The 22199-nt window shown below is 39.0% G+C and overlaps 2 protein-coding genes across 6 annotated transcripts in view; one reads left to right on the top strand and one right to left on the bottom strand.

Moving 5' to 3' along the window:
• The window catches only part of klhdc8a (kelch domain containing 8A), a 57848-nt gene extending 50673 nt beyond the window's left edge, over positions 1 to 7175 (top strand). For all 5 annotated transcript variants that reach the window (XM_072382909.1, XM_072382910.1, XM_072382908.1 and 2 more), the window contains 3 exons: positions 2509 to 2610; positions 3547 to 3695; positions 6002 to 7175. In XM_072382909.1, the coding sequence (XP_072239010.1) occupies positions 2509 to 2610; positions 3547 to 3695; positions 6002 to 6055 (305 nt within the window). In that variant the 3' untranslated portion in view covers positions 6056 to 7175. The remainder of the gene's footprint in view (positions 1 to 2508; positions 2611 to 3546; positions 3696 to 6001) is intronic.
• The window catches only part of LOC140303919 (EF-hand and coiled-coil domain-containing protein 1), a 169377-nt gene that overhangs the window by 101182 nt on the left and 45996 nt on the right, over positions 1 to 22199 (bottom strand). The window lies entirely within an intron of this gene.

The raw sequence follows: 22199 nt of genomic DNA, 5'->3' as shown, positions 1-22199 counted from the left end.
TTGCTCTTTCTTCCGGTCACAGTTAACAACAGTAAACAATGGCAACCAAGGTGGAGCAGCTGTATTTGCAGTTGGAGCTCATCAGTATTGAAGAACAAATGCTTAAATTGCAAATGTTGAAGCGTAGGCGACAGAGATGTTTGTGGAGGTGTTCTGTACGACCGGTCGAGGCTGAACGGGTGACTTTACAACACCTGGATGAACAAATGCACTTTCAATACTTTCGAATGTCAACGGGCCGATTTGATGAGCTTCTTTGCCGTCTGCAGTGACCATTAAGACCGGAAAAAGCAACTGCCGGAAATTACGTTCTGAGCGGACCAATCACAGCCCTTGCAATGCAACGCTACGGCGTAGGTGTCCATGTCGACCGCATAGCTACGTGACGCAGAAGCATAAACTGGGCTTAAGACAGTAAGAGCAAGTCAACAAAGACAACAAGCGGTGAAGAGCAAGGGAGAGATCCAGAAGAAACAAGATCAACGCTTCCCCTCCTGCTCTGTCTCTATCACTCTAATACTTCCTCCCTCTCCCTTCCTTCCCCTAACGAAGTTATCTTTCTTCCTTTGTCATGATTTTCTCCATCTGGGCTTCTTTCAGATAAACAAGATTTGGCAGCAACAACGCCTAAAAAAGACACCCTTCCACAGGTTCACAGACAACACCACCAGCATTAAGTGTTGGATAATTAAAGGAGATTAGATAAAAAGTGCCAAGTCTTCCACACCTGTGCCTCCACTGTTTCCCAGTATTTCGGGATTAAAGCATCTAGTAGCTATTTTGATATTGGATCAAACTAACCAACACTCATCACTGCACCTGGGTTCAATTCCCATCAGTCAGACTTCACTTTCGGCTGCAGCGATGCAGCAGTGGGTTGGAAGCTGTTGAGGGATCTCATAACTGCTGCTGTTTTAGCAGCTCCAGCTGGTTTCTGAGGATAAACTCTCCGCTTATGACATCTTGGGTCCAACAAAACATTAACTTACTCACGAGATTTCCATCAAATCCTGAATTTTAAGTCCTCAGTTGTATGTTAGTCCTGAATTGTTTAAGCGAGTCCTCATTACGGAGCATAGACTAGTTTAAGCTAATCAGCACAGTTAAGTCGAGGAACTTTCTAGCCTGACTTTGCCTTTTAAATGAACTACTGTCCATGTACCAGAATACAAACACAGGAGGGGAATCCAATTTCCTGATCAAAGTATGTCCGACTCCACAGTCCACAGTATGTGATAAATTAAGTACTTTTTTCCTTTTTTTTTTTCATTTCGTTTCATATGACAGGTGGTGTGTCCCTCCCCAGAAATACACTTCTGCTGTTGGCAAATTCGTACCATGTTGATCTGGACAGCTTTTACAGCTCTGTACATTTCATTCATTCTGCACGCTGAATGTTTTCTAACACATGAGAGGAACGCCATCCTTTGTAGTTTCTCTCTGTTGCTACCAACTTCTTCTGTTGCCTCTGGGTCAAAGCCTGTTCAGCGAACCGCGAAGGATACGACACCCAGCTCGGTTTGGGTCCAGCTGAAACTTTACACGCATGAGTAATTTGTCCACAAGCAGCCTTGTGTGGTTGTGTTTGCCTGACTTTGAGACATTCTGTTGTGCACAGTTTCAGTCAGACTAACATCTTTAACATGTACTTTGAAAGTCTGGTTTTAGTTGGACTAACACAAGGATTGGATTTTTTTTCTTGTGTAAACCACAGTCAATGACGACATGACCACAGTCATTCACAATCAAAACCCACGGAGGAGTCACTCATTGGGTCATGAAAATTTAAGCCATCAAAGCTGCACTCTTATGTAAACAATCAATCTCAATCTAAAGCCAACTTGTAATGCTGTATTACTGTGAATTAGTATTTTTATTACTGCATAGTGCAGTGTATTTACATACAGGCATGTTTTTTTAGAATGAATTCTGTTCCAAGCGCTGGTTCAGCCTCTCACCACTGAATTCAAAGTGAAGCACATGGTTTGAGACGGAGATTACGGTCACAAAGAAAGCAGCCCACGGCGTTCTGCGCCGCCTACGTTTCTGTCACATATTGCAACGTAAACAAGCAATCTGATGCCTAAAATAAAACAGCCTGCATTCATTTGAATCATTAGCATTTACTAATGCAGATATTTCAGTTAAGTCAGTCCAACAGCAGTATCCTCACATGTTCTTCCTCCCTGTTGTAGTTTGACCTCTCTGCTCCCCCTCCTCCCTTCTGTCTGTGGTCTGCATTTGTTATAACCTTTTTACGTCCTTGCCAGGTGCATTTGTGTGTGTGCGTGTGTGTGTGTATGTGGGTCTACATGTTCTGGCTACAGCTGCCTCGTGGGTGACCTGTTTGTGCAGGACGTACTCTGAAAACTCAGCAGCATCCTGTCTGGCTGAAAGCGGACTGCAGTGTCTCTGGAATTCACCTCAGCTACTTCATAACCTTGTGCACACTTAAGCACACCCATTTGTTCACTCCAGCTGTCTGGTGTTATCCTCTTTCTTCCTCAGGCACCTGGCTGAAGTCGGAGGAGACGGTGGCTATGAAAACTAAGAGAGCTGACTTTGCAGCTGCCTTCCTGCGCGGTCGGATGGTGGTCGCAGGAGGACTTGGTAAGATAGACGAACTGGACACAAAGTCAACCTAGTTTTAACAAAGCCTCACACACAGATGAGATGAGAAGTTAGGGAAAGCTATGATCCAAGCAGCTGGCTGCAGCCACAGCTTCAATAGCAGCGACTGTAAGCACACAAACACACTAAACAGCAGAGGTCACATGAAGTATCAGACTGCTTATGTCCTCTCTTTCAGCATTTTTAGAAACGAACCGTTGGCCAGTTGATCGAGGGATTAGACATTAGCAGCCGTGACTCTGGCCTGTTGGCATTCACCGAACAAACAGGAAGGGCCAGGAACATCCCTCAGAAGTTGTTGCTGTTAAGAAGGTTAACAGCAGAGTCGATAGTAACTAAATTTAACCATGATACATGAACAGTATTGAGGTTTTATAGCTATACATAAACTCACAGTGCCTGCACATGTGCGTCTCACATCATACAGTAACTAACATGGGGTAGTGAGACTGGCCTAGACGCGGATCTTAGCAGCTACTTGGTAGCTACAGCGGCTAGCAGCCAGCTGGCCTAGCTGTGTGATCTTGAGCACAAGAAATTTATTTCAAGATAAAGCTTAAAAACGTTCCATTACTTAGAACAGAGATGAGTTTTTAAGGCACCGATAAGTGCTGGATAGGAATGTTAATATTTGACATAAATTAATTAAATGGGTGACAACTTTAAATTTAGAACAAGTCTCCCAAGAGCAAAACATTTTTTTAAGATATTCACTCATCATATTTGGTTCAGGATCAAATACCAGTTTAGTCAAAATACAGGTTGTCTTATTAAGTTATACATTTGGATTAGCTAAATGGAATTTGGACACATTCATGTTCCATTTGAGAAATTTTATATATAATAAAACTTAAGGACATGTTCAAGGGCTTTGATAAGTGTGTGTGTGTGTGTGTTGTCCTAATTCATTATTAGGTCATGAGCCCTCAGCTCTGGACACAGTGGAGGGCTTTCATCCTCAGAGGAAGAAGTGGGAGAGGTTGGCTCCAATGAACTCCCCCAGATGCTCCGCCTCTTCCATTATCATCAGAGACCGCCTCCTTGTGGTGGGAGGAGTCAACCAGGTACACCGGGCTCATTATTACAATTACATACAGTCTACACAGTTGAATGCAGAGTACTAGTTATGCTATTGACTGATGACAGATGATCGCTGTTGCAAGTGAACCAAAGTGTACCCTTTGTTTTTAGTGTCACTCTTAGTGTTGGAGCAGTGATTTCAGGGTGTTTCAGGGGCTAATAAGATGCATTTGAAAATGAACCTCAAGATTTTTTACTTATTTTCAGAATACATCAGGCCCACCCTGAGGGCTTTGAGGAGTCGCTCTGGTTACAGCAGTTATTCCCATATCTATTGCTTAAAAAATTGGAACTTTACTGTATTGTTAAGAGGAACTGCTTTGGTGACACGATAGAATGTTGCAATGTGCAAAACTATAGTGACGGCAAGTTACCGAAGCTCTCATCATATTGTGTGTGTTTTGTATTCTTTGAGATTTACCACTGAGCTTTTTTTCTCCAAAACACTGACTTTGGAGAGATTTTTCTCAGCTGGTTTAGAAGCTGTGCAGCTTGAGTGATTTGTCCTCCTATGTCAGACCTCCTATGTCACTTTTTTGAATATCTGTTGTGATGAGTTACCATGCCAATGGAAAAGTTGTTTGCAAACAGGAGCAACTGAATGAACTTTTAAAAAGCAGCAAGACAGAGAAAGAGTTGGAGGAGGTTCAAACCAAATCTTCCCTCGATCATCATGGGGAATGTGAGATTGCTAGTAATAAAATGATGAGCTTGGAGGACTCATGAGGACTTATCAGAAATATCAGGAATGCAGTATTCTTTGTTTCACTGAGACATGGCGGCAAGAGCAAATACCGAACACCAACACCTCTCCAGCCGGTTTTCAGGCTTAGGAGCAGACAGAGATATCAGGAGCAGCGGCAAAAGCAAAGGTGGAGATATTACAGTGGTTGTTAGCAACAGATGACGTAATCCTGGACATGTCATCTACCTGGGATATTGAACTGTGTACATACATACATATTTATGTACATACACACATATATTTGCTTTGATATTTCCTCTGCTAAATAGAAAACCAAGACACTATTTAACATCAGATTAAAAAAGATTTATTTGAAAGCTTTACCTTACTCCCACACATACGGTGGGTTCTCATCATAATTTATCCTGATAATCTACCAGTGAAGGATTTAATGTTTAAGCTATGATGGCGATATCGAAGGGACTGTGTTCAAGATTGAGTTATTAATCGTATGGATTATGGAGTTAATCGTGTTGAAATGGAGTTTTAGTTCAGTAGTGAAATATCACACACAGTTCCGAGTTGCATTTGTAAGTTATATCTTTCTCAGAAGAAATTATTTTTGTCGTCTGTTAGAATATTCATCAGCTCTCCAAACCTTGCTCCAGTCACAGCTGAGGCCCAGCTGTAGCACCGAGCAAATATGCACCATATATCACTGCAGATTACAGTCATTTTAAATAGGGAAATAGCCAAATAAATGAGATAGCAATTCATCCTTTCAGTCAGTTTTCTGGCTATTGTATGAAAGAAGTAAGCTTTGTTATTTAGAACTCATGAAGGGAGTAGTAAAGGATACAATACATGTCAGCAGAACGCAGTGGAGAATCTGTCATGGTTTGGGGCTGCATTTCAGCAAGTGGTGTTGAGAATCTTGACAAAACTGATGAAATTCCAAAATACTGTCAGAACTTGCTCTGTCATGCAGTACCATCTGGAAAGCTCCTCATTGGCACGAGTTTAACTTGACTGATAAAACACACTCTGACTCAAGTCATAGACTGGCCTCCCCAGAGCACAGACCCCTTCATTATTGAAGCAGTGTGGGATCATCTTGACAGAGAACGGAACAAAAGGCAGCCGACATCCAAAGAAGAGCTTTGGGATGTCCTTCAAGAAGCCTGGGCAACTATTCCTGAAGACTACTTAAAGAAACTACAAGAGAGCTTGTCGAAGAGGGCTCAAACTTTGTATAAAGTATAAAGATGGACATATCAAATGTTGCCTTTTGTGTACTTAAATTTTTTTTTTTTGCACATTTCAATAAATCACTACTCCTATTTCCTGTTTTCCTGCAATGTAAAAATGCAAGGCAACTTAAGATTTTTGCTCAACACTGTAAAGCTGGAGCTCTCAGTTAGAAAGGGAAGAGACTGGGTCAAAATTCTGTTCGATCTTTGTAACCTAATATATGACAAAGGTCTAAACTATAAAACCTTTGTGATACACAGACTATCAGGGATTGAGCTTTTTGACTCCAGCGTCCATTGGGAAATATGTACAGCCTCTGACCGCTGATCTTTCCTTCATTTCTGCGTCTGCCAGGTTCCCAGCTCAGACCATGAGATTCTCTATGTCAAAGAAGAGGAGTATCTGTAGCCTGTTGTGACTGACTCCAGATGATTGCTGCTGATCAGCGGCTCCACTTTCCTCCTCTTTGGACAACTCTCCTGAATCAGACGGTTGTGCAGTATTTAGGAAGCACTGAAAGCACTGAGAGATGGATGGGACTCTGGTTGTCTCACGGAATACAGAAGGTAACACTGCCCCCTGCTGGGCACAACTGACCCACATGGAAGCACATATATGCATCACGGAGGCGCCGGCTCTGTCTTTGTACTGGGTGAATACTGTTCATGTGTGACTCTTCTGCGTTGTACGTTGTAGTGCATACTTGGAGAAGCAACTATTTTATAGCTATCATGTCTAGTATTGTAGACGAGAAAATACACATGTTTTACTGCATATTTGCATTTCACGTTTGTATTTGTGTCTTTATGTTGTAAGAACTCGATTGAATGAATTACAGAACATTTTGTTTTTAGTGTAATCACGTGACTGCAATAGTTCTGTATGATTTAACATCATCTATATGAAGAAACAGTTTAATGTGTGGTTAATTAACTGCTCCAACACAATTTGCACTAAAGCAATTAGGACTGCGTGGAGGCTGCACCATCTACGATTTGTTTTAGTGATGACACTTGAAATGCTGTAATATCACTTCTTCGTGGTGCAGCAGTGCATATTTGCTGCTATGATGACGGACATGATGTAACACATTGCAGACACAGAAGAAAACTGTATTTCTTGAAAACCAGAAAACTAGGTTTGTACTGCACAGCTCTGCAGAGTGAAGGATCCTGTTTGATTTCTGGAACGATTGTACCCTTTTTATTCTGGCAGCAATACGAGTTGTGCGTTTCTGTCCTGTAATAATCCTCCCTGAAGTTTTTCTGTCAGGCTGTGACTTTACAGATTGTTTTTGTTTTTTTTTAAAGAAGGGGTAGGGTGGGAATTGGCCCTATAAATATGGCGCCATCAGGTGTCACGTCTGCTGCTCTTCTTGCCAAAGCCTCGTCTCTTTGGCTCAGGCTGGAACGTAACAGTTGAATGACCTGTGGGTTTGTTTGTTTTTTTATCATCGTGCTGAATAGTCGTCTCCTGCTGAGTTGTATTTGATTCTAAAACACGAGCAATCTTTGTTTTCTCCTATCATGTTGACAGTATTGAGTTGTGTTTTATTCAGTGAAATAAATTCAACCTTGACTTTGTATTGCTCTTGTTTCCCACAAGATGGCAGCGGTGACACACATCCGTCCACACGTTTGTGGAGGCCCCAGCTGACTGCTTGTTCACAGTCAAGTAAAATTACTGCAGACTGGTAAATATGTTGGCATGCTGTCCAGATCAAATGATGTTCTGTAAGTTTATCTGAACAGAAATGACAAACGTTCTTAAAAAGAGACACTACAGGCAACGTCCATATTTTTTAAAACACTGGGTTTGGATTATTTTGCCTGCATGTCCTATTTCGGAGCAGTGGAAACATAACGTCCGAGACACACATTCAGAATTTTTTTTTTTATTTGTCACATCAAATTTGGATATCGAATCAGTTCCTAATGTAGAATATCACAACTTGCAAGAATAATAATTGGAAAATCCCCAAAATTCCATTAATGTGCAGATATTTTCCAATAACCCGGTGTGTGAAGCTATTAATACTGCATTTAATCATCTCGTCAAAGCCCTGAATTTAAAGGTGGTGGATCATTTTGTGGAGAAACCAGGTGGGAAAACAGCTGTTTAAATGTGTGTAATTCTCAGTGTGTAAAAGCCAGACCAGAGGCAACTGCTGGATGGTTGTAACTTTGGAGCCCTCAGGCACCACTGCATGACAAATGTCACATCACTGTTACTGTACCGTGGAATTGTCTTAGTCGAGGACGAAGCCGCATTTCAGCTCAGCACAGAGGTTCTCTGGATACAAGTTCATCTCAGATGGAGACAAGACAGTGGACACGTGTTCTGAGGCCAGATGAGTCCAAGTTCAGCTGCTTTTGGGAAAAAACGGACAGAGAAACGTCTAAAAGCTGGCACCTGTGACAGTAGGGGGGTGCATCGGTGTCGCTGGCAGAAGGATGATGTCACATTCGAGCCTCTGTCCCAACGTTGAGTTTTTATTGCTTTTCTGAAATTTTACTTTATTCTTAGAGAAATTTCTATTAAGTTTTAAATGTCAATAATTCTCTCTTCAGAGAACAAACTGCGAGTGGCTATTAGATGTTTTCTGTGCAGAAACACAAGAAGGCTGAGCCATTAGACAGTTGTCTGTATTATTGGATCTTTATCTCAGGCATCCTGACAGGTACATTTTTAAGGCTTGTAACAGAAAGATATTTAGAGATTCACAACATTCATGTAAGTGATGAGTGTAGCATGTTTGAATTTCCTTCAACGATAACCCAGTTGGTGAGGAACTTTCCTCTTGTATCGAACAGGTGTCTCGTTGTGGCTTCAGTGTTTAACTTTAAACATCAAACATAATGATATTTCAAAGGCTCGTTTGAATCAAAGGAATCAATCGCATTACCTGGGAGTGTCATGTAGGACTTCTAACAGAGCTTGATTAAGGAAAAATAGTAGATTAGTCATGATGTACGTGGGTTCTTTGGCTATCAAAACAGCAAAAAATTGTCCATGACAAATACAAGTTCTCTGTGAATAGTTCTGCTCAAGTAAAAGTTAATTTTATCAGAACATGTAACCAAAGTATGAAACCACAAGTACTTTTAGTTCTGGTTGGACCTTTTGTACTGATGTGTTAATATATGTGACTTTGTGAGTTTCGGCTATTTCTTATACAGTGTACACATACACATATATGTATATATATACAGAGACCCCACAATAATCAGAGAGACAAGATTAGATTAAAAGGCGAAAGCAGTATGATGAACACATCTGCTGTTGGTTTTCTGTAATCTTAGATTCTTTTGAGTCAAATTTTGGATCATTTGAACATTTACTGAAATGAAACCAAGTGACACGATTGAAGGAGAATTTAATATTTGGTGCAGTTGCTAACAACTCACAGATGTCTTATAAGTGATCCCGACCTAACGCAAATGAGATCAGAGCTCACAAAAGGTTGGAAACCACTGGTTTATTATGCAACAATGTGTTGTAAAGACAGGTCATGTTCAATTCAGTTCAGTTTTATTTGTAAAGCATCAAATTACAACAAATGTCATCTCAGGGCTCTTCAACGATACAATCCAATGCAAGCCGATTAGAATCCAATTCACTGTAATACAATCATTATCCAATCAAGTCCAATTCATACATACAAAGCCGATTCAAAAAGTTTAGCAAAGGAAACCAACAGATTACACCAACACTTATTTTTGATCCAATCCCCCATCCTGAGGTCACTGTGGAAAGAAAAAAACTCCCTTTTTAACAGCTCAACGGATACCCACCTTAGTTTTTCAGTGTATTTAAAGGCATGTGTCCATGCATTCATTACAGCATGTAGCTTACAGGAGGTAGATGGTAGAGTATACATTTTCTTATGGTCCATCCAGGGAAAGCGGTGTCACCACAAACTCAAATTCAATGAAATTCAAAAAAGTCAAAGTCACTTTTGACCGCTGTCATTCATTCATCATGTTGGCAAGCTACCAGCAAAGACTTACTGTTTCACCAAAATCTCAACAATATATAATCAATGGTTGTGATTCAAAGTCTAACTGCACTTTTTATGTCTTTCTCTGAGTAACAGTGTTAAATAAATATATAACCAACACAGACAGACTCTGTCAAACTGCATGAGAATCGAAATGTTTCTTTAAAATCTTGTGCATACAATCTAAACACAGTTCATACAGGATGATCAAAAATATTCGATAGCATATATTTCTGTGACAACAGACTTTGTGAATAACTCAATAATCACTAAGGTTTGCAGTTGTACCCACAGCTTATTAGACTCATTTTGCAGGAAAAGTCTGCAACTTTATGGAAAGATAAAACAGAAACACAACCACACATTTCAGCTAAGAAGGCCACTGTTTGTCACATCTTTTTTCGTACATACACGCTTAAAAAGAATAGAGTACAGAGTACCACCGATCATATTTTCATCAGTCCTAATTAAAATATGGGTCCACCGACAGCTCCGGTAGGCTAAAGGGACACAGCAGTTGTGACGGACTTCCTATCAAATATTAACCAGCCCACTTCCACTCCATAGTTACGGTGTTTGTCAAGTTTGGGAGCAGAATTTAAAATAAGATAGTCAAATTTGAACAAATCAAGAGCACTAAATTTTACTGTGTGCCTTTGTGTCAAGCCTGCTGGAAGTAAAATTAAATAATTCGTTTTCATATTTGTTTCCTTCAGACGCAGAAAAAGGATCACAAAATCCACAATGACACGCTCTTAAAGGCGAAAGCTGAGTCTTTGAAATCGGTTTATACAACCTCAAATTAACAACACACAATTTACTACACTGTCTTGATTCAACAAGAAGTAAGCTGAACGTTTGAGAAAACCAAAAAAAAAAAAGAAAAACCTGTGAGCTACTTTTCAGACTCTACCGGCTTTACATGGTCATTAAATGTTAAAGCTTCTGACAGCATGATTAGACAAGAGAAAAGACTGAACAAATAGGGATGGGTTCGCTCTAGAAAGAACATAGCAGCACAGCTTAGGTTTGCAAAGTTACAGTTGAACAAACCACAAGATGTCCTTTGGACAGATGAGACCAAAGTGGAGATGCGTGATCATAATGTACAGCACCATGTTTGGTGATCTTGGTCATTATGTTGTCATTTGTCTCCTCATCACTGTCATTAATCTTATTCCATATGCCTTATCAGTTTGCTAAAGCACTGTGTAACATTGTAAAAAAAAAAAACACTTTTATTTATATTGTTATCATTATTAAGAACTAATGTCGTGATCAAGTATCTGGTGCCATGTTTGTCATGTTTTTTCACACTTGACAGGGTTGGAGTAGTAACTGAAGTCTGTCAGGCTGAAAATCACCACATGAGATGATATTCACAGAAACACCAATCAACACTAGTTCAACAGTACATTAGCTCAAACATAAAGAGGACCAGAGAAACCTGGAGCAGAAGACCCAAGATTTAGAGGACGACAAAAAGAACACAGGTGAAAAAGAATAAAGACCTACAGGAACTGAAGGATATAATGAATTAGGTAGAAAGAAGAGAGAAACTGTTTGAGCAGGTGAATCTCAAGGTGAAAGAAGCTATGAAGAACTTGAGAGGAAAATACATCAATCAAAATGGAGAAAATGTAACATAAGAGGTATTTTTAGCTTTTTCTAATCCTGTTGATGGCTGTAATTGAATCATTTGTGTTTTGACCATGTTTTACTGTAAAAAGCACCTTTGACTCTATCAATCTGAAGATGACTAACCAATACAATATCTATAAAAATGTCCTATTTTGTAGTTGTAAGAAACTACAACTAATGAGATAATAATTTGAGGATAGCACCTTGAAACATACTGTAGTGTCAATTTGTTACAGTGTTTCTCATGATTAATAGCCCACCAGCTGATCCTTTAACACTGGGTTTAACATACAGTATTAATAAGTCACCTTCAGTTTTGTTATACTCTTACATGTAATGGAAAACAACTTTAGCAATCATTAGATAACAACTTTAACACACCGACTCAATTCTCAGTTGGGCATTCTCACTCCACAAATTAATTTCTTCTTATATTTGTCCTTCGCTGATCTCTCTGACAACCGACAGGATCATAATCATAAAGCTGCTAAACACTGCTTAGTTGATCTATGTTTTTTATCGTTGACCTTGTCCTAGCTTGGCTGCTCTCCCACATATTGCCAAGCTGTGTAAGATGAACACTAAAACAGCTTGAAATCTTATTGTAGTGTGTGTGACTTTTTTTTAAAAACTTGGTGTATTCAGCATGATTCTCCACCTTAAGTTAATGGAGTTAATAACCTTTATGTCTACCGCCAAATTGCTAGGTACTAATAGGACAAAATTCATTCAGTGAGGGGATGTAAAAACAAATCAAATTGATCAATTTGAAAAGTTAGACTGTAAGCTTAAGATTCTACATGGTTCATCGTGATCCTTCTGGTTTTTAAACTGTTCTGTATAACTATTTCTGTACAACTAGTACTACTGTGTTTTCTTTTTTTTAAAAAATCAAGAAAACCATACCATTGGCTGCCAATAAAAGGAAAAAAATATACTGCAACTGAATGCTGACGTGGATGCTTAGTTACATGTTCACATATAGTGTATTATGGAGAACCTCTGAAAGTTAATGATCCTCTAACCTGCTCTTCCAAACCAGGAAGTGAGGTGAGAACAGAAGACAAAACACTGCTAGGCCCCAGCAACGCCTCGGCAGAGTGGCTGCCTTGGCAACACCAAGGCGGTCTGCGCCAGTTTTGGGCTACTTCTGTCACAGAGCTCCTTTGAGCCCAGAAGAATGTCAGGGGGGAGATTTGGATACCTTCCCTGAGTTCAGGATGAATGGCTTTCCCCCACAATTTCTCCTATCCCCGTCAAGCTTCCTACTCTGCTCAACGGGGAACAGCAGAAAACCGTGAAAGGCTTGAGTTTTCCAATGTCCAATGGTGAGAGCGCTGTCACTTACATCATCCAATCACTTCTTTCTGTCAGATTGAGCACCATAATGGACCTACAGTTCAACAACTTCCATATTATCCTTTAGTTATTATCAAGCTTGGACAAAAATAAAGCTAATTAACAGAGAAAAACAGTTTTATGAAACTATCTCAAAAGCAGTGATGATCAGATTTCAAAGGGGTTTGATTTTGAATTTTATACATCCAAAGAGTTTATGACTACTTGTTAATTTTCTTAAAGACACTACATCGAAAGAGTACAGATGGAAAATACATGTCCTGACCTGTGACCACCAGCAGTTGTAATGAATGAACTAACCTTCCAAATGATTGTACCAGCAGTGAAGTACAACACAGGGCCAATGTTGGAAGTAGGAAAATATTAATGTCAAACATGAAGGAAGCCGTCTGATGATTGAAGAAGCTGGTCAGTCAGAAGAAACAGACTTGCTGTAAATGGAAGAAAGGTGTTAGATAGTAACAAAAAGACGTACAGTTAACTGTGCTTGTACTTGGACATGAACTGATATGAGTTGGCATGTGTGTGTGTCTATGTGTGTTGATGTATGGGTGGGTGAAAAGTAACCTCCTGCTGGCAGCACATCCTTCGATCATTAAACAAAACAGACGTCATCAATCCATCATGGAGAGATGGAAAAAAGGAAGCAAAAGTAGTTTGTTTCAGGTCAACAAAGCAGAGAGACGAGGGACCTGCCTTATTTTAGAAAGCTGGTACTACTACCAAATTGGTAGTTTTTATTGTTTCATCTCATCACAGACATTTAAACCCTGTTCAAATTGGCCATTCCATCTGGGTGTACTATGTCCACTTAATATAATAAAGGCCTGCTAATGTTTATAGCAGCGGGAAAATGGTTGATATTTCTGTAGAAATTAAAAACCTGACACAGATCCTTTAAATATCTTAAATAAAGAGTGATGACAGCATTAAAGACATGAGCTGCTGGACATTAGTGTTCATATTCATACGGCTGTATTCCAATTAATGAATTAATGAATTCAGTGCCACTCAAATAGAGTGCTTGATTGAAGTTATAGGATACCAAATTAATGTTATTTGTTTTAGTATAATCATGTGAAGAGCAATAGATTAATGTCATGTCAACAGATGAAATACGTATGGACAAAAACTTTCTGTTGTGTTTTTGACAGACACCAAATATAGACTTTCTCACCTGCGGATGACTCAGTATCAGCTGTGGAAATACAAATTAATATCTAAATGTGATGGTTAAATTGTGAACATGTTAAATATAAGAGCTTTGAATATCAACATGATGGTGATAAGGCATGAAAATAAAATAAACCTTAGTCCAATGCAGAATTAATGTCATTAAAATAGTGAAGCTTTCATTTTTCCCCAACTTTGACCAGAAAAAGTGACTGTTCAGGTAGTTTAGCATTGAAGGTCATGTTGGTTAGACACAATATGTTTGCCTACTAGCCACAAAGCAAGCTGCAAATTGACTATGAATCATATCTGATCAGTAGTAGCTACAGTTGATGAATTGCAGCATAACAGATTGCCCCTTTCGCAGAGCTGTGTGTTGTTAATGTTATGCAGAGTTTAGTCATCACCAGAGTACATCTTGTCTTTAATAACACATGCAAACAAAGCAAACATCTAACAGGTTGTGTCAGCCTCGGCACTGTGCAAATAACCAGGCTTGACAAAGTTCAGTGGAAAAAAATGAAGATACAAGCTGCAGCAAATTAAAAGGAAACAATTCTTCTGATTCCAGTTTCCAGCTCGAGGTACTTTTTTTATTTTTCAAAGCATAATAGGTCTGCTTACTTAGAAATCCCACCTCATTGCACATGGAAGTCTATTTTTGATGTAAGATTCTCTCATGATTCAATGATACTCTATCAGTCCCAGAAGGGAAAATATTCAGTTTTAATTATTGTTATAGATAAATATAAAAATTCGAAAGTCCGGATTGAGAGGCACCAGTTGTTTCTGCAGCCATTTCTCAGTAAAAATAAACAACGGTGGCTTCATGATATTCCTCCTGCGCCGTCGCCCCCGGTCTGTACAACCTATCCACTAGCAAAACTTAAGATAATCTGAAAAATAGAGATTTATCACGGTTTTGTTTTATGCTGTAGTTTCTCAGAAATCTGGACTTCTCAACTTTTGTCAGTGAAAGAAAGAGGATACAAGTTGTTCATTATGGAACTTTGATCAATCCAGTACCTTTGAATAAGCTTTTTTTTGCCTTTTATTGTGTTACAGCCAACTGTTTGTTGGTGGTAGCGTCATAAAGACAAAGCAAATAACATTAAATTCGCATAAAACTATATTTCTAATTTTTCATGCAAATGTACCCATCTGGTCCAGATAATGCACAGGCCATTGATCCCACTTTGCTGATATTTATTAACTTTTACTTTAACCCAATTTTTCTCAGTATGGACCTGCAATACTATACAGAAGAAGCTGAAGCATGCCTTCCATTTCAGGGAGCGTTCAGAAATTTTGATTTAATCTTATTATCAGTTTCTACTGTTCATATCTTCATTGATATAGTTTTTACTAGATTTTTAAAATTATCCTCAAGTGTCTCATGATTGTATTAAAGTGGGTTTTATTATTTTTATTTCATCATTTTATTCACACAAGTCTGTTCCTTGTGCAAATGTACCTTTGGTTTTAAACTTCTGTACTGTCAATGAGGCCTCTGGATAAATGTAGGATTTAGCTTTTTTTTGCTTGTTACACTTCCTCCACCATTGCTTTGCCTTGCTTTTTTTTTGCCTACATCAGACTGACATTTCCAGATGGAATTTCAAATAAAATAACTGATACAACATAGAACGCCAATGCAATTTTAAGTACAATCGACCCTATAAGTGTGAAAAATGTGTGAGATGGCCTTTAAACACATTGGTGTCCTCACAGCCCCTGTGAATGTGTAGGTGTGAAAGTCCTTTACAAACAAACAGCTTACATCAAAGAGGTCAATTAATTTCAACTGAACAAATTTACCACTTAATTTTAATCAGACTGACCTCCGTAGATGGATGGAAGTGTTGCAGTATTTTGTGAAATAGTGACAAAAAGACTGATGTGTCACATGTAACAGATGACATATTCAGTGCAAGCACACACTTGGAGGTTGGAGGTGTTGGATGATGTAGGTACACACATAAATGTCAACCTGAGGAACTGAGTTTAAATCCTATCGAGACCACTGATACTCTAGATGAACTTTACCCTTAAGTGTTTTGGATTCAGTCTCTTGGTTTGTTGCTGTTACACATAACAAGCTAATTGGTTATGGTTGGGTATCAAACAGTACTTTGCTTTAGGCGTAAAAAACTACATGTTTAAGTTTAGGAAAATATCATGGTTTGTGTTATAACAAACACCATGTATCATTTGATCTTTCTATTTTCAATTGGCAATCAAAAATCAAATAATGAAAAGTTGAGTGGTTATTTTGTTTTTTATTACAACACCAAAAACAAAACAAAAAATGCATATTTCAGTTTTAGGCTCAGATCAAAAATATGAAATGGAAAAACAGGCACCAGGACAGAATTTGATTTTAGTATTTAATTTGTCAGGTTTACGTGACCCGGAAGTTTTGGTAAGACTGCTCAGCCGGAGAGTCTGCACAAGCTCAACATCAACCGATCGCAAGCTACAGCACAATGAATCAGCTCACGTGGCATATGACTATGACTATACACTGTGTATTTTTGTAAATAAACTGGTCAGTTTATTGCTTGAAATTTCTAATTGCAAGTTACTGCTAACGTTAGCTTAGCTAGTTTGTTGATACAAAAGGCATATTTTTTCAGTATTCTGTTAGCTACTTTCAAGAGTGACTGGAGAAATTAGTGCCTTGCAGGCTAGTTATTAGGATAATGATGATTTCATATTGCATGTCATTATTCAGTCAGCTGCTTTCAAGGTTGACTGTAGAGATTAGTGCATTGAAGGCTGATTATTATTATTATTCCACATTCCTTCCTCTTTATAGATGTCTATGGGAGTGTCGCCACTCTTTTTACACCACTCTGGACATGTATTCATAGATGCCACATTGACTGCTGCCGCTCACTAGAGGGGCGTGGCTACACAATAAAACAGATCATATATCACTCAGTTGTCAAGCCACTTTCACGAGGTTTGTTTGTCAAATTAATATTTCCATTTTGCCTGAGTAGCATTCAAGCCTGTCATTCAGCTATTCATTTATGAGGTTTTTCTCCCTCAGATCCTCGCGAAGAGCACATTTTTCTGCACCCTTCGCTACCAGAGCATGCTATTCCTCTTCTCGCGCTCCAGAATCTGCACTCTAACCAGAGCTTCACTAAGTCTGGCCTTTAGAACAGTGGGAGAAGCAGGCAAAGCATAATTATGGTCCTCGTGGTCCTATGCTGAGGCAAGTCCACTGGAAGAAAACCAGATTTTTTAAATATCCAAGCACCCTACATGTGTGACGTTTTTAACAAATCAATAAGTTTGGAAATCGGTCCAAAATTCAGCAAATAATTCTATTTTAAGATTAAGGAGTACCTCTTTCCTTCATAAATTCATGCACCGCTGCCACTGTTAGCCCTATACCAAGATGGCGGCGCTTTAGGGGCGCCCTTCCACAGTCGATGCGGCGTCTATGGTGCTGCCTCCCAGGCTGAGCAGCCTTACCAAACTTCCGGGTCACATAAACCTGACCAATTAAATATAAACATCAAATTCTGTCCTGGTGCCCATTTTTCCATTTCATATTTTTGATCTGAGCCTAAAAGTGAAATATGAAAAAACAGGCATTTTTTCGTTTTTGGTGTTTTAATAGAAAACGCGTATTACATTGACTGTCCACCCTTGTTCTGAAGTTGATGTCAACAGCAGATTGAAGTATAGAGAAGTTAAAATGTTCAAGAAGACAAAAATGGATCTCTAACCTTACAAAATGTCCAATACCAACCAAGGAAAGTGGCACAAAAAAATTGTCCCACTAGCATAACAATACTTTAGGCTGTCAGGATGAGACCAGGATGCAGAGTTGTAGTCTTACACACTTCTCTGCGGCTTCTCACCTGATGCTGCCCCCCCCCCTCAATCAAAAAACACAAAAGGAGCAAATCCTCTTGTGCAAAAAAAATTTAAAACAAAAACTTTAACTGAACAAAAACATCAAACTATTAAATGTGGTTTGCTGAATATTAGATCTCTCCCTTCGAAGTCTCTGTTAGTGAATGATTGGATTTGTGATCATCATATTGATATATTTTGTTTTACAGAAACCTGGCTGCAGCAGGAGCATTAATGAATCAACTCCCTCTGACTATTTAAATGTTCACGTTCCTCGAACCACAGGTAGAGGAGGAGGAGTGGCAGCTATCTTCAGATCAGGGTTACTAATCAGTCCTAGACCCAAGATTAGTTTTAGCTCTTTTGAATCTCTGATTCTCAGTTTTTCCCACCCAAAGTGGAAATCACAAAAACCTCTTGTGTTTGTTGTTGTGTATCGTCCACCTGGCCCTTATTCTGAGTTTTTATCCCAGTTAGTGCTGAGTACAGATAAAGTCATTGTAGTGGGTGACTTTAATATTCATGTAGATGTTGAAAATGACAGCCTAAATATTAACTTTAATTCTATATTAGACTCTATTGGATTTTCTCAAAGTGTTCACAGACCTACTCACTGCCTTAATCACACCCTTGACCTTGTGCTGACTTATGGCATTGAGAGTGAACAGTTAACAGTGTTCCCTCATAACCCTGTCTTGTCTGACCATTTTTTAATAACTTTTGAATTTACATTACTTGACTACACGGTTTCTGAGAAGAATTCTACATATAGAAGGTGTCTATCAGAGAATGCTGTAACCAGATTTAAAGAGTTGATTTCATCATCCTTTTCTTCACTGCCATGTGCTGATATGACAGAGGACGGCTACCTAAATTTTACTCCAGTAGAACTTGACTCTCTTGTTGACAGCACTACAGCTTCAATGCGTACAACACTGGACAATGTTGCCCCTCTGAAAAGGAAGGTAATCAGTCAGAAGAGGTTGGCTCCTTGGTATAATTCACAGCTGCGTGCGTTAAAGCAGACTGCAAGAAAGCTGGAGAGACAGTGGCGTTCCTCTAATTTAGAAGAGTCTCAATTAGTCTGGAAAGATAGTTTAATAACGTATAAGAAAGCACTTCGTAAAGCTAGAACTGCTTATTATTCATTATTGATAGAAGAGAATAAGAATAATCCCAGGTTTCTTTTCAGCACTGTTGCCAGGCTGACAAAGAGTCCGAGCTCTGTTGAGCCATGTATTCCTTTAACTCTCAGCAGTGATGATTTCATGAGATTCTTCATCAATAAAATTGTTTCTATCAGAGAGAAGATTAATGGAATCCTTCCCATTATTATGACTGATGTATCATCAAGTAGAGCAGCTTTAGAAGTATCTTTCGAACCTGAATTGTATTTAGACAGCTTCTGTCCAGTTGATCTTTCTGAGCTAGCAACAGCAATAGTCTCTTCTAAACCATCAACTTGTATGTTAGACCCAATCCCAACCAGACTGTTCAAGGAGGTTTTCCCCTTAATTGACACTTCCATATTGGATTTGATCAATCGGTCTTTGTTGATAGGATATGTACCTCAGACTTTTAAGGTTGCTGTAATTAAACCTTTACTTAAAAAACCTACTCTTGATTCAGAAGTGTTGGCTAATTATCGACCTATATCCAATCTCCCTTTTTTGTCTAAAGTTCTCGAAAAAATAGTTGCAGTTCAACTTTGTGATCATTTACATAGAAATAATCTGTTTGAAGAGTTTCAGTCAGGATTCAGAGTGCATCATAGCACAGAAACAGCACTGGTGAAAGTTACCAATGATCTCCTGTTAACTTCTGATAGCGGACTTGTTTCTGTGCTTCTCCTGTTGGATCTCAGTGCTTCATTTGATACGATCGATCACAGCATTCTGTTACAGAGACTTGAACATGTTATTGAGATTAAAGGAACTGCATTAGGCTGGTTTAAGTCATATTTATCTGATAGATTCCAGTTTGTTCTTGTAAATGAAGAATCTTCCTCACACGTTGAAGTAAGTCATGGAGTTCCTCAGGGTTCTGTGCTTGGACCGATTCTTTTTACTTTATACATGCTTCCATTAGGTAACATTATCAGACAGCATGGCATAAATTTCCATTGTTATGCTGATGATACTCAGCTGTACTTATCTATGAAACCAGATGAAACCAACAGGTTGGTCAGACTACAAGCCTGTCTTAAAGACATAAAGACCTGGATGACTCAGAACTGTCTGCTTTTAAATTCAGACAAAACTGAAGTTGTTCTCTTTGGACCTGAGCGCTTCAGGGAGAAATTGTCTAGTTATATAGTTACTCTAGATGGTATTTCCTTGGCTTCTAGTTCTACAGTGAGGAACCTTGGAGTTATTTTTTTACCAGAATTTATCATTTGACGCACATATAAAACTGGTTTCTAGGACTGCCTTCTTTCACCTTCGTAATATTGCTAAAATCAGGAACATCCTGTCTCAGGGTGATGCAGAGAAACTAGTTCATGCATTTGTTACTTCAAGATTGGACTACTGTAATTCCTTATTATTGGGCTGTCCCACATATTCTCTGAAAAGCCTCCAGCTGATCCAAAATGCTGCAGCCAGAGTTCTGATGAGAACTAACAGGAGAGATCATGTTTCTCCAGTTTTAGCTTCTCTTCATTGGCTCCCTGTTAAATTCAGAATAGAATTTAAGATTCTTCTTCTCACATATAAAGCTCTTAATGACCGAGCTCCATCATATCTTAAAGATTTAATTGTAAGGTATTTTCCTAACAGAGCACTTCGCTCCCAAACTGCAGGTTTACTTGTTGTTCCCAGAGTTTCTAAAAGTAGAATGGGAGGTAGAGCCTTCAGTTATCAGGCCCCTCTCTTGTGGAATAAGCTGCCAGTAAATGTCCGGGAAGCAGACACCCTTTCCACTTTTAAGATTAGGCTTAAAACTTTCCTTTTTGATAAAGCTTATAGTTAGGGATGGCTCAGGTAATCCTGAAACATCCCATAGTTAAGCTGCTATAGGCTTAGACTGCTGGGGGACCTCATCTGTCACACCTTTCCTCACTTTGTTCTCTTTTTCCCCCTGTTTAATTTCACAATTGATTTTATGTACATGTGACATTATTGTGGTTATTAACGTATGTTTCCCTGTTCCAACAGATATCCTTTGAATGGCGTTATGGTGTTTTTCCCCCCTCTTTTCCCTCTTTTCTGTCTTCTCAAACCCCAGCTGGTCGAGGCGGATGGCCACCCTTCCTGAGTCTGGTTCTGCCAGAGGTTTCTTCCTGTTAAAAGGGAGTCGTTCCTTTCCATAGTCGCCACAGGCACGCTCAGGACGGGAGATTGGACTGAAGACAAGTTTCGGTGCAATCTGTTGGTTTCCTTAGCTAGGATATTAATTTTTTGAATTGGCTCTATATGAATTAATTGGATTATGATTACAATGAATTTAATTCCAATTGGCTTGAATTGGACTATATTACTTAAGTGCCTTGAGATGACAATTGTTGTAATCTGGCGCTATATAAATAAAATTGAATTGAATTGAATTGAATTGAATAAGGACCCACAAATGAATACTGCAAGTCAACCATATGTGTTTCATTACCTGGCCTTAAGTTTTTACATAATAGGGCAACGGTAAAGGTTTGAACCTGCTGGTCAGCTCCTGGCTATTTACCTAAATGGTTAAGCAGGAGTCACTAGATGAGGCTGATAAGCGTCGCTGCTCTATGTGTCTCTGTTGCTTTGCCAAGGTAATTACTTTGACTGTCAATGTGGAAAAAGCACATAAAGGAAGAGAGTGGCCACAGAGAGTGGTCACAGAGAGTGGTCACAAACACGCAACCACCATCTCTTGAATGCAATCAACCTACTTCAGACTGGATGATGTCTAAAAGGGATGTGCGGAAGTGTGTGTGAGTCATTGATGGAACAATATATGATCCTTAGGGGGGAAGCAGAAAAAGTCTCACAGAGCAAATCTGCAGTTGTAGAGTAAGCAATAAAAAAAGGAAAGAGTTTACCAACTCATTACTTAGGGACTCATTACTTAGCTTGCTGAGTCATTCTGAGTACAACAGTTATTTTTCTTTTTTTATCACAAAATTCCTGTTTAAATCTGCATGGATGTTCAAGGACAATTGACAGGAAGGGTTTGGCAGTTCTTTTTACCTAAAAATTATTGATAAAAGTGATATAATAATTATCAATATAATAATCCACAAACTTCAACATTCATTGAAACAATGACATACCTGTCTTCGTCAGCCTCTCAAGAGCCGCTGCCATGTCACCAAGTCTGGAAATGTCTACTTCCTTGTTTACGGATCAAATTCCAAAGATAAGATAGTTTGCAACATGATTTTGGGTGAAATAACTGGTTCACCCTTTCCTCCACATAATGCTGCTCTGCTTCATTTAGAACATTTTCAACCCATAGATTAAGCAACCTCTCCAGAAGTCGTGAGTAACTTCTGCCCTAACTACTGCCTTGACTTCGTGTTTAGAA

This window comes from Leuresthes tenuis, unplaced genomic scaffold (assembly GCF_036924035.1).
Source record: "Leuresthes tenuis unplaced genomic scaffold, fLeuTen1.0.hap1 SCAF_3, whole genome shotgun sequence".
Lineage (NCBI taxonomy): Eukaryota > Metazoa > Chordata > Actinopteri > Atheriniformes > Atherinopsidae > Leuresthes > Leuresthes tenuis.
The sequence above is the reverse complement of the archived record's forward strand: the minus strand, read 5'-3'. Positions and strand labels throughout refer to the sequence as shown.